General features: G+C 39.4%; 1 protein-coding gene across 2 annotated transcripts; it reads right to left on the bottom strand.

The window, feature by feature from the left end:
* Positions 1-6,549: 6,549 nt before the first annotated feature.
* LOC124216708 (probable chitinase 2) lies at positions 6,550-12,904 on the bottom strand. 2 transcript variants are annotated; one of them, XM_046621567.2, is made up of 9 exons: positions 12,773-12,904; positions 12,510-12,672; positions 9,388-9,591; positions 9,113-9,278; positions 8,326-8,422; positions 8,028-8,237; positions 7,689-7,886; positions 7,440-7,568; positions 6,550-7,336 (listed from the first exon to the last, which is right to left on the bottom strand). In XM_046621567.2, exons 2-9 carry the CDS (start codon positions 12,601-12,603, stop codon positions 7,043-7,045), a joined length of 1,392 nt encoding a protein of 463 aa, XP_046477523.1. In that variant the 5' UTR covers positions 12,604-12,672; positions 12,773-12,904; the 3' UTR covers positions 6,550-7,042. The 2 variants fall into 2 exon arrangements, with proteins under 2 accessions (XP_046477523.1, XP_046477524.1); XM_046621568.2 differs by lacking the exon at positions 12,773-12,904 and having other exon boundaries at positions 12,510-12,735.
* Positions 12,905-13,408: the final 504 nt, after the last annotated feature.

The following is a 13,408-nucleotide window of genomic DNA, read 5'->3' as shown; positions in this document are numbered from 1 at the left end:
CCTCTTTCGTGAGGCATTATTGTTGCTTCCTCATGGAGGAAGCTTTGTGACGGTGAAGTTTTTTTTTTTTTTTATTTCATGAAACGATTAGTGATTTTTCGTTCGAAAAAAGGTCACCAAATTCCTTTCACCCAACGATGTAATTTAATTTGGTTCGTTTATTGTATTTTACGATATTTACATATGTTCGTTCACAGTATTGTATTTGTCTCGCAATAAAGTATTGAAACACTGTAAACATGAAAATAGTGTATCTTGTTTGAAAAATAATTAGGGGTCTCCCACTTTTGTGTCGCCCTAGGGCCTCCACACCTTTAAATCCGGCCCTAACCAAAGCTGTTGTATAAACAGTAAATGCCTCCTTTGACCGACACTGATTAAGAGAATTTTGTCGGAGAGTCGTGAGGAGGCTTTTTAATCGTATGATAAAAATCACTATTTCACGGGTACTTGTCGACGATTATAATAATGACCATAAAAGGACAGCCAACACCAGTAGTGCGAGTAAGCTGGGAATACATTTTGTTGGCCATGAATCAAATCACTGATACGTCATACTTATAGGCGCATAGAAGCCTAAGCTCACCGTTTCTTCGTTTATTTGATTCCTCAGAATTTCAATGATCCTCGAGATTACAGCAACATACGTATATATAATTTGCGAAATATACGTAGCTTAGTTTTTCGAATTCAACTGGCGATTCGGAGGACGCCGGGAAAGGTCCTGTACAAGGTAAGTCTACCAGTGACTGACACGTTTAGACCCTTTTATTTTCCAAAATTATAAATTGACAGCAAAAATTGTGATTTCTCGATGACTAAAACCAATTACTAGAGGGTTAGACGCTACAAATTTATTTTTTCTAATTTCAGAACTAAGGATCAAACAGACAGAACGAAAAAAGGTGAATAATTGGGACAGAGTCAATAACCGGTACACTTACCTCAGGGATTGGTGCACCTTTGACCGAAACGAGATTCATGTCTCGGGAGGACATCCTTTTTCCTCGGGTTTGGAATATAAGTGACTTCCCTGCTGCGACGTGATGTCACCGCAGCCTCTGATACGGATTTGGCAATACGTTCGTGACCAATTCGTGTGATTAGTATGACGGGTGATCTCGGTTTTTGCTTGAGGATGGTGAATCTCCTCTCCTCTGATGTGGCAATGTCGACATGAGCGTAACACGCATGCCTGTGTGTAATATCGCTTACTCCGATTGTACTGTTAATCTCATGATCCCGGCAAGTCCTTGCCCCGCGGACAGTACGAGGGTCACCTGCTTACAGGTCCTCCTCTTTCATTTTAAAAATAGCTTCGCTAACATTCACTCGGTTAGGTACCTTATTAATTGGATCGCTCGTACACACGAAGTAAATTACCGTATTGTGTAACCGCGTTCTGAGATCTTTGAAAAGGTGTTTTTGTACAGTAGATTGCAGACTATTGTTGCTAAATTTTAAAAATCAAGAGACGTTATCACGAATGACTAAACGATCAATCCTTCCGTCCGCGCTTTATGCATGTTACGCCTATCTATCAACCTGCTTAAAATATATGAGCCGCGGGTTGTCCATACGATTTTAAATCGTGACGACGTTTAGTAAAAGCGTGACAAGTTGTCGCCGGAGTCTAAGCCATTATATTAGAGTGCCGCGAGAGATCGCCGCCAGTCGAGGATTTTAAAACGCCAATCTCTCGTCCGTACTCGAAATCTTCGTGACAGACATTGTCGTCGCGTTTCGTGTTCCTTCGAGGCTTATTGTTATGACTTCCGGTTTTGGAACAAGTATTCTGGAAATAGGTCGTCGTCGAGCAGGCGCCTCTCACTGCCTGCAATTTCGCAGCGGTTTTTGGTAGATCAGAGGTCCCACCCGATATGATTTTAAATGTATACATCCATACATCCACGGGGAATTCACCCGCAACTATTCGTCTCGACGCTACTAATTGCGGCATCATTCACGATGATCGTATTGTGTAGTGCACAATCTTTACTGTGAAAGTGAAATTTATGCGTTTAATTAAGGACGAGGAATTTGGAGTTGAAAGTATCAGGCCGCGATCTGGATAAATGAAATTATTCAATCTGCAAAATGTGTGTAGAGATTATATATACATACATACAAATATAAATTCATATGATTAATGGCCGCTTTGTTTCATTCGTCGGCAGGTAAGATCAGGTCCGGGTCCACCGATTGTCGGCTGGTCGTGCCGCACATCGGGGTGTAATAATTCAAGGCAATTGATCCATGCCTGAACAAGAGCTTGGTTCACCGGATCTGTTTTGTTCCACTAAAATCCCAGACAATCGTTATTTGTTATCCAAAATAAGTACAAGCCCGTAATTACGATGGATTTCTAATAAAATAAAGACATGTTTATGTCTTCTTCCGCATTTCTAACTTCGATAAACGGAAGATAAAGAAAAATGTCTTAAGCAGTCGGGGAATAATACGATGAATTGGATCCAATACCGAATCGATGCGGTGTGAAATAGCACGATCGATTCTCAACCTTTTGCAAACTCACAGCGAACTTTGGTTGCAGTGGGATAGGTCAGGAGTTTCTGCATGCGAAAAAGAAGTTGAATTGATCCGGTATAACATTACGGTGACTCTCTTACCGGGATACATGCGGTGACAGGTAATTGCAAGTTATGGAATAGAAAGTTGGGCGCGAAAGAACGATGATAATAATAATAAAAGCAACCAAAGATCCAAATAAAAATCTGCAGTCTAATTAGCGAACTGTAACAGCGATAGCAGAAGGCCGATCGTAGGAAACAATCGAATCCGATAAAGAACCAACCGGGAAGCAGTCATAAGTGTAATTGATGTATTACATGTATAAGAATGACTTTGAACGCCGCGCCGGTGTGTGCCGAGAACGGATTGCAGGGAATCAAACGTCCTGGCGCCGTTTCAATGATTTCCAACCAATTCCTTTCTTCTCTCTTGAGGGGGGGTTATAGCTTGCACGGTTTAAAGTCATACGTATTTTTAAGAGTTTTTTTTTAAAGAAAATGAAAACACTTAGAACAATTTAAGTTGGAGGGCCGTATTATTTATAGTTTCAAGAAAATCTTTGAATTTTTTTTATTGAAATTAATAACAAAATGACGACATGGCACATATAAGTAGAGAACGACTCCGAACTCAAGTGCTTTTGCGGTGGCGCATCTCCTGACATCACTGTCCAACTTGTAATAGATGAAAACATTTTTTTGAGTTAAAAGCACATTTTCGGGTTCAAGCTTGAAGCCCAAATGTTAACAAAAAAAAACTTCAAATGTATACAGTTATGAATAAAAAATTTTTGGGATTGTCATTGAAAAATTTCGCCACGAACTCGAATCGATAAACATGTTTTAAAAATAGTGTAAAAATTTCAAGTTGATCGGATGAAAATTGACCGAGGAATCTGCGCCACCGGATTGAAAAGGTAATGCCGCCATTTTGTTGTTAATTTCAATGGAAAAGTCTAAAATGTTCTTGAAACTATAAACAATAAAGCTGTCAAACTCAAATTGTTCCAAGTATTTTCATTTTCTTTAAAAAAAAAAAATCTTAAAAATAGGAATGATTTTATATCGTCCAAACTGTACCCCTCCTCCCCCTAATTATAACGACGACATTATAGGTATGTACAGGGGTTGGGCAGAGCCTGTATGTAACGAAGCTGCACCGTTATGTGTGCGTATTGCACGAATGCCTTTGAGAAATTGGATAGATCTTAGATTCGTTGACCTACATTCTCACACAACAAACATTCACTTCAAAACTGGAGCACAATCACTACACGCTTGTGCCTCTGTGTGAGGCATATCCCCAAGACGCGCATTATACCTGTCCAATAACACGCAGAGTTCATAAATGGACCATATTGCATATAAATATATATGGCGCCAGGCGAGCCAAGTGCAAACATAAGTAGTCTGCCCTGAACATACATAATCGTCGCTGTGTTAGGTGGATAAAAATCGGGTGGGGGTAAATATCTAAAAAGATGAAAAATCGGAGGGCCACAGTATCGAATTTTTAATAAAGTGAAAACTTGATATGTGGAATTTAAAATTATGGAAAGTCGAAGTACGGAGAAGTAAAAGATTAGAAAGGTCAATATTAATATAGAACGCCAAACTGTAGAATCGTCGGAATTCCTCTCGATAATATATAGAATCGTATATACAGATTCTCTATTTCGCTGTTCCATGTTTCGACCTTTCTATACTTCGTGTTTCTGTATTTCGACTTATTATGTTTTCAATTTTCTGTACTTGAACTTTCCACATTTCTAAATTCTGCGAATAATATTTTCGCACCTAAGAAAATTCGATATTCTGGCGCGTCTATGAATTAGCGATTCTAAGTTTTTACCCCTACCCACAAAAATGGAAGGATCCGCGAGCTGCGCGCCAGCACGCAGTGATCCCGGTATGCAGGAGAATTAAGGAGCGAAGGCCGACGTAAAAGTATAATTTGATATTTTTATTTTTGTGGCGCCCACTCCTGCCACCGGCGCTGCTCGATTTTATGTAACTCGCCCGAAAGGAATTCCGAGGCCGGAGATTACAGATTAGTGTTTTCTGTACGCCAATCGCCGGTTTTGATGGAGTTGACGCGTTTCTCGTGCTAACGCCGCCGGCTAGGTCGTACGAAACAATTCTGGTATTTATACCTCCTCACGTATTTGAATTACCCACCTACCTATACCTATGTGCAATAATTATGTGTACATGCCTTGTTAAAATCGATTCGAATCTATGCGTTCGGTATCCGCGTTCGACGAACGATTCAGAATTTTTAAAAATAATTACCATACGTTTATAACGACCTAAAAAATGATCTATACACAAATTTCCATCATCTTTCGATTGCTTGCTCCGCAGCCCTAGTAAAAATTCCGATAGACGCCGGATAGAAACGCACAGAAAATGTACCAAAAACAGCAAAAAGGAGGACAGAAAATTGATTCTCAGTCTAATTTCTATATGGTTTTTGGAATAGTTTCCGTACCTATGTTGATTGATTTCTCGACCTCATTATGAATTTATGTGGAGAGATTCTCGGTGTCAAAGGTCATTAACAGTCAAACTGAATCACTACACATTTCTGTACGTATATATCTATCCGCGTCCAACGAAATTTATACCAAGAAGAAGCGTCAGAAGCGCTCGATCGCGGAATGAATGTTTGGAATTTTCAATTCGTTTTTATTGTTTATTCATGATTTCCGGCAGTGGCAATTGTTGCTGGGTCGATAATGACAGAATTATGTTTCGATTGAGGAAATAAGTATCAACGTGATTAGCGTGTCCGCGATTATTTACAAAGCGACGCGATGTGGGGCAGCGTAGCTGCAGGTCAGGATTGATTTTAAAACGCTGATGAATAATTAGCTTGTATATTATAGTTATCACGGACGTGTATGGGTGTGTATGATTCGAGACATTCTAGTTGGTAGTTATAAAGTACAATCGCTGCGAGACTCTACGGCCAGTCGCTTCTGCATCTACGTTAGCCATTGGATAGGCACAAGCCGCCAGCTTATAGTTGCAGTTTGCCATGTCTCTGGATTCAAACTAAATAGTTCGACTCTGTATCATTCGACAATTGATTGTTTATTACAAAACTTAATCAACGGGCTAAAGTAAACGTCGAGTGTTGACTACGAAAAGTGAAATGAATGATATAATATGTATAAGGTATACGAATATACACACATGCGCGTTCTAGACTCAATACGTCATATCCATATACTCGATTCTTGTATTTGGTTATACCTGTATAGATGGAATATGGATGCCTGCCTATACCGCGGAGCTTAGATAAAGGCTGTACCTATAGCCTAGTTATAAATTACATAAGTTTCACCTGGCGAAATCGCAAGGATTAATCTAGAGATAAATTATTTAGAAACAGTTGTATAGTGTGTATTATATATATATATAATGTATTTGATTATATTCACCGCAGCACCGTTACACTTTTACCAACGGAATTGGTATATTTCACCGTTAAAACTTTCAAACGAACAACCTGCAGATATTATATTATTATTATGTACATCTTAATATAGACACTTTTTATCGTCGCGCGTTTTTTGCAATTATAAACAGCATTGTTTCTAGAATGACGCAACTCTTATCGAGTCCATATATCCAAGAGTTAGGAAAGCGTACCCATCGTCGTATCAGTTCCTAATTATCAAAAACTTTTCTTCTCACGCATGATTCTCTACTTCATTGTCAGCTGTAACAAAAAATGGCAAACTTTGATATTGATGGTCAAGTTCAGAAATTCATTTTTTTGCATGCAAGTTTTTCTTTGCATTTATATAAACAGTGCTTTTCAAATTGCGTAGTACGGTTCGTTCGTGTGTTTAAATGTAATAATGAAATTAAAAAGGAAAAATAGCATTCTACCTACGGGATTTCGCGACAGCGCATGCGCCGCATTTCAACGTGCGCAGGTCTGCCACGACAGCAGAAGAACGCTTTAAGGAAATACAGCACATTCAGCATGTGATGTTACATCATTCCATTTCTGAGTAACATAGAATATTTTATTAACGAATATAATAGTAGTATGCTATAGAATAATAAATGCTGACCTATAGACGTATAATCACAAAGTCAGTATATTTATTTTACAATTACAGTACGACGTTGAATTTAGTAACGTTAATGAAACGATATTTTTAAAAAAATATTACCGTGTTCCAATTTCCCGATTATATTGAAAGATTTAAATTTTTTTTTCAAAAATGCTCTGTTACATTAAAGTTACGAATTTTAATTTGATATTACAATTACCTTGCAAGAAACTTAATATATAACTGTTTCTATCATTTAGGGATATCGCGAGGTACGTGTACAGTGTACACCCTGTATATAATGTATATTTTTCTCTTTTCGAGAAGCTAACAGGGCAGAGAAAAAAGTTTTTTCCTTAGAAAATTTTACCAGATCAGGTTATAAAAATCCTAATGAGCTTTGCAGTAAGAAGTCTGCAACTTGGAAGAAAATAGGTGTCTTTAGCACAGACTCGATACTAGGGAGATGATTAAAATGACGCTGCTTAAGGAAGCCTGCAGGCCGCTATCCGGTATCGGGGGTTCGACGTCGTCCGGAACGAGATTGTCATTACTGTCGTGGCTACTCGGGGCTCGAGATAGAGCAAAATTGATCGAACGCATCAGAGGATAATCCAATCCCAAAAGAGGGTCCAATTTTTCAGCGTTGATATTTGCGCAGGTTCCCAAAAAGTCGTCAGTGTCAATGCTCCACACCATTACGCCGGCCAGCTTCATTTCCGCGGCATAATCAGCCTGCAAGCATAAACACGTCGATTCGTCAATTATACTTCAATCTGTTCTACGCTCCATACGCACTTTATTCCGCTCATGGATTCGGAGTTTCCAATATACGTACCTTCATCATCATGCTGTTCGGGTTGTCGAAGGTAATCGCTTTGTCCCCCTTGACTGCCCATGCTGTTCCACTGGCCTTGTCCCAGCCCGTTCGCCACCCATTCTTTTCCTTCACCAGTTCGCTACAGATCTGGAAATAGTCCGATTACTTTCATGAAAACCATGAATATTTAAAAATAAAAAATACCGAAGTAGCTCTATAAAATTTCGTTTATCGGAAATAAAACATGAACTTGTGTAATATGCATACCTCGTTGTAACCCATAAAACCATTCTCTCGAGTATAAGGTCCTTGGAACCCTGTGGACATGGCTTCGGCACCGATCGGACTATCGTTCGCGCCACTTAGGAGACTAGTAAGAACGAAGGTGCGCCCATAGGTCGGTAGCCCCAGAACCAATTTTCTCCGCGGAGCACCAAGCTTGAGTAAGTGCTGGATCGAATCTTCCTAAAACATACATTTTTCGTTGTACTTGAGGTTTTATTCAGTATTACTGACTAAATGCTTGTTTCCTGGTTTTTTTTCTTTTCTTGCAGACGCTGTTGTCTGATATTCTAATATCAACTAGCTGCACAATGCTCAACTCACGACGCTCAGTTGGTCGGCGGCGCGTCTCAAGGGCGCGTTGGAGAGAACTTTCATGTTCCACGCCCCGTGGTAGTCGTAGGCCATCACGTGGATGTAGTCGAGGTATTCGGAGAGCCGGGCAACGTCATAGGCAGCGTTGATAGTCGCGATGCCGGCCCCAAGTGCCGCCGTCAACAGAAGCCCCCTGCTCCTGAAGGCGGTGCTCAGGTCCTAAATCGGACACAATTACGCTACACTTTGATTCGGGAAATGACAGATAAGTGCACGCGATATCGAAAGCAAATTATAAATCCCTTACCTTCGCAAGAAGGACAAAGTTTTCTTTGTCATGAGGAGCCCCGCCTCGTTGCGCAGGGAATTCCCAATCGAGGTCGAGTCCGTCGAAATTATACTTCCTGCAATTGAAAAGAATGAGTGCCGTTTAATGAGATATTAATGTGTTATTGAGACATTGCGTTCGACATTTATGAGACATTATAAACTGACGTAAGAATGTATGTAAGGATTGTTTACATGTTGGAATCTTACGCTTCTGATGGGAAGCTCGTAAGACGGTCAAAGACCGTCTAATAATTGAAATGCGGATATGCATTATCATTAGTTACGAGACAATCGTTAATTTTTCGAATTCACCAGTTTATCAAATTTATATCTTCAACAATGAATTGTCTCGTAACTAATGATAATGCATACCCGCATTTCAATTATTAGACGGTCTTTGACCGTCTTACGAGCTTCCCATCAGAAGCGTAAGATCCCAACATGTAAACATTCCTTACATACATTCTTACATCGGGTGCTTAGGAGACGAAAACTTTCTATTCACACATACAAAGCACAAGAAAACAAATTTGAACTAAACTGGTGATGAGAGGAATTGACGACACAGAGTCAGGGCGGCTGGGTGGTCTAGTGGAGTAAGGCTTCGGTCAAGCATCTCTAGATACCAAGTTCGATTCCTGGCTACGTCGTTAATTTTTCGAATTCACCAGTTTATCAAATTTATATCTTCAATTATAAACTGACGCTATTCAACATCATCGCGATTACAAAATATATCATTCTCGCAGCACCGAGTATCCCACCTAACGAAATCAACAGCGCTGTTGACAAAAGTTTGCCTCCTTTGCGGAGATGCCGCTAGTTCGGAGTAGTTAGCACTGCCTTCGTTCCAGCCTCCGATGGCTATGGTCACTTTCAGTCCAGGATGCTTGTTCCGGAGTTCAGTCATTCTCTTGTATCCTCCTTTCGCTGCAAAAATGTTTTTTCGCTATATTTCCATCGCCCGAATCGATTACCGACATCGCTCATCGATTCAAACAAGAACGAATAAGTATAGCATGCATAGATTAATTCTCACCACCGCCTTCCTCGAGGTCTGCCCATGGATCGATGCTACGAATGGAGGATGTCGAGGCGTTTAGTCCGGCGAAGGCGTACACCAGGTGGGTACAGTGCTCGGCCTGGAGCTCATCGAAACCGAATCGTCCATTGCCGGGTCTGTAGATCGCCCATGAGGAAACATAACACACGACCACCTTATCGTGTTGAGGTCTCGTCGTTGCTGTTGAAGACATTGGATTCTTTAATGCATTTGTGATACTTTTTTTTTCCAAGTATCACAGTTTAATTCAACAAATTATTAACAATTTGGCTCTGTTTTGACTACGTTTACACAACTATCATCAGCTACATTATTATATGTTTGTATGTACATTGTACATACATGCTTTACGTGCAATTGGAATACAATTATTAATTGTTTACAGTTCAAAGGTGTATTAACCAATGCATCATAATATAATTGCTATAAAACTAGTTTAATTCTTAGAAAAATGTTTCAAGTATTTCCATGTCTTACGCGCCAACTTAAATTTCAAGTCTAACTAAAGTATATGTATATACCGACAGCGAGTGATATACGTGTAGCATATTGTTCGCACCTCGTGATTATTTTTCCTTACATCACAAATGTATTGTGTACCCGCTGTGTATGCATTTTATTGTCTAGCGTACAGCCACAGGATATAAATATTTTTCGAATTGAAATCGACAATGAACTAGGAAGAAAAAAAAATAATCGCATAATCTTCAGACAATCGACATTACAATATATTGTAGTAGTGCCGTATTTGCTCAACAAGCGCGATGATCTATTGTATTCTCGTATATTATATATATATATATATTCTAAATGTATCTTTTATTTGTATCGCGAACGAAAATTCCGTGACTACTGCAGGATGAGTAAACTTTCGTAGATTTCGTTTACAAGCAGTTGTAATATTAACGCGATGGTAATTCTGGTGCGGCCTTCGATTGGAGTCTCTTGCTAGTCAACTTTCCCTGACATTATCCATACATCGATATACCTTTACATCGTCGTGATTTTACGTTTTTACCGCAGACTTGGATCGACTTATACAGGGAGAGCAAAAAAAAAAAAAAACGGACCTATGAATAGGCTATGTGCCTTCAACTTCGAAAGATCAGTAAATAATTCTCCTCTGCGATTGTGAATTTAATGCTATAGATAATTCGTAAATATTAAAAAAGTTAGCCGTAACGCCGTGTCGAAAAAACGTGAAAATGTTCATCTGCCTGGTGGTTGGATGTTCCTAATTAAATTTTGATTAACTGTTTGTTAAAGTATTCCGATCGTTTATTTTACCAATATCAATTTTGATAAAGTTCTCGTAATCATTTACAGCCGAATTTTTTGATAGTGGACATTCTTGCACGGTGGTCACTTTTTCCCAACGAAAAAATTCTCCGACTTTTCGCTAACTAAAGTTTCTGTTATCTTCATTAGTCCGAATCCCGAATTAAAATACCCCAAATTTTTCATTTTATTTCAATGTAAATTCATGAGGAACTTTAACAATATTGAGAAAAAGTACACGACAACACGTCCTTATTTAGGCCATGAACGAATTTTTTATCATTCACCCTCCAAGTCGGCTCCAAATAATTTAAAAACAATTCTCTGATTTTTGTCAGATTCTTATCTCAACTCCAACCCCTCCCACGAAGAGAGTGGATTTCCCCGCTTAAAATATACATGTTTAGGACAAATCCTCAGCATATATTTTATCGCAAGAGCAATCATTTGTTTTTTTTTTAATCAGTAACTGCGAGATTTTGGTGGGCATTGATGCTAATATGTGATGGAAAATTCACATTGTCGTACCAGATAATTTATAAGAATTGCACAGATTTGTTTTAAATGAGGAAATTCACGCTCTTGGGGGGAGAGTCTATAGTTGAGATGAAAATTTGAAAAAATGAGGGCATTCTTTTCAAATTATTTGGAGTCGATATAGGGAGCGGCCTGGAAAAAAATCGTTAATACCCTCAATAAGTAAGTGCCGTCCTAGTATACACATGTGTATCTTTTATACGTACATATTATGTACGCTGCGCGGCACTGTTTACAATGCCAAAAAATTTCGCCAATTTTTTTTATCAATAATAAAATGAGAATTTTCTAATTCTCGTTCCAGTCGTCTTTTTTTTCCCCCAACCAAGTTTGAAATTTCGCTAACATTTCCATGATTCCCTGACCCCCCCCCCCCCCCCCCCACAAATTTCGTGGTTCTCCTTCATCGTGGCCACCATGTCTTAATAATATTCTGAAAATAGAATTTTGACCGCAAAGCGGGCGTTTCAACTCTAATATTACAATAAACGTTTCATGCCATGTGAATAGAATCTAAGATTCGCTAAAATGCTAAAATCAAACTTCGAATCACAATACAAGAAGGTAATTTCGTTGAACATTCTTTGCTGATACTTTTTTTCATCCTCCCAACTACTCCAAAACCTGTTTTTCAAGAGCGTGTATCTCAGCAAAGAATAAATATTTCTCAGATTTTCAAACGCGAAACGAAAGGTGTATTCTTTTAATTTCGAATAAAAAACGTTATTGAGAACCATTCAACGCGTTCAGATTTTATTCATATTTTAAATTGTTTCGTTTTATTTTTGGCCCACTGTAGGACGCCTGTGTTAATATTGAAAAGGATGTGGACCGCAGGCTTTTTTCATTCTGTTGTTATTACATCAGTAACCGAAACCGTGAAACATAGGTGTAAAGTAACATGCCCGCGGCCTCATACTTATAGAGGGAAATCAAAGGGGCGACAAGAATTATTCTTTTGATGAGAGATCTTCGAATGTGCCACTCGTCAAATTCGCAAAGCCAAACCCGTATACGTTGAATAAAAAGATGCCAAATAAGAAGCAATTAAATATGTGTATAACAAAATTCGACATAGGAATCAAGGATAAAAAGGCAAAAATTTCCGACGTTGGTCCCTGGGCATCGAAATCACTACCGGCGAGTGAAGTGTACGTGTGCATAGGAGTCATACTGATGTGAAGGGGGCGATGGAAGAAAGAAAGGAGTGCAGAAAAAGAAATTGAAAAGTTTGACGATTCCGAATAAATGTCAAGGAAATTGAACAGCCAGCTGTGACTTACCTTGTAAACCGTTAACAATCTGTAGGGCAATAAGGGCAGCAGCGAAAATAATTAGAAAAGCTCCCGATGTAACAAAGCCGAGGTGATTTCCCATTGTCGTCACTCTCGTTAGTATATTCACACCGTATCTACTCTCCGCACTGTCTGTCGACTTTCACTCGAGCTTGTGGAGAAAAATTTGTTTAGTAGGTTGTACGAAGCCGCGAACAAGGTATAGGATATGTAGATAGAAACGGATTCAAGCAAGCTGGAAGGGGAGATACCTAGTGGTGATGGAAACGGTGCACCGACTAGCAGCGAGGGTAACTGTAGTTCAGCGACGAGTGGAAGGGACGCTCCGAAATTCCCATAGGACTTATAAAGATAGACTGATTGTGAGCGCTCCTATAAGATGCACTGACAATTACATATAAAGGACAGAGATATACCGGGAGTACTGCTCCTCTTTTCAATCGGCGTCATGGTGGGAGACAACGGAGCAGTGAAGTAGAACAGCTATAGATATAGGAGCATAATTTCGCCTCATCTCCTCTTCCGCCTCGATCCCCGCCACAAATATCGTCAAAGAGAGAAAGGAATACTCCCAGCATATTTCTGTCCTTTAAATGTTTTCTTCAACCGGCTCATAAGAGCGCTCAGTCCAGTCAGTCCGAATACTGCGCCAGCTTCGTCTCTTGCGGGTTTCGGCTCCTTTGCTTTTACTTTTTTTTAACTTTCAACGACCGATTTTCTGCTGACGAATCAAATGGAATTTTAATTCTATCTCATGATACAGGTCTATTTTTACGATACTTAGAATGGCCCTGGATGACCCGATGACCTGATCCAATCTGACTTCTCTACCCGACGAAAATGCAGATAATTCTCTTACGCGATCTGACAAACTATCGTGCCGTAGT

The sequence above is a fragment of the Neodiprion pinetum genome, chromosome 4, assembly GCF_021155775.2.
Source record: "Neodiprion pinetum isolate iyNeoPine1 chromosome 4, iyNeoPine1.2, whole genome shotgun sequence".
In the NCBI taxonomy this organism is placed as follows: Eukaryota; Metazoa; Arthropoda; class Insecta; order Hymenoptera; family Diprionidae; genus Neodiprion; species Neodiprion pinetum.
The sequence above is the reverse complement of the archived record's forward strand: the minus strand, read 5'-3'. Positions and strand labels throughout refer to the sequence as shown.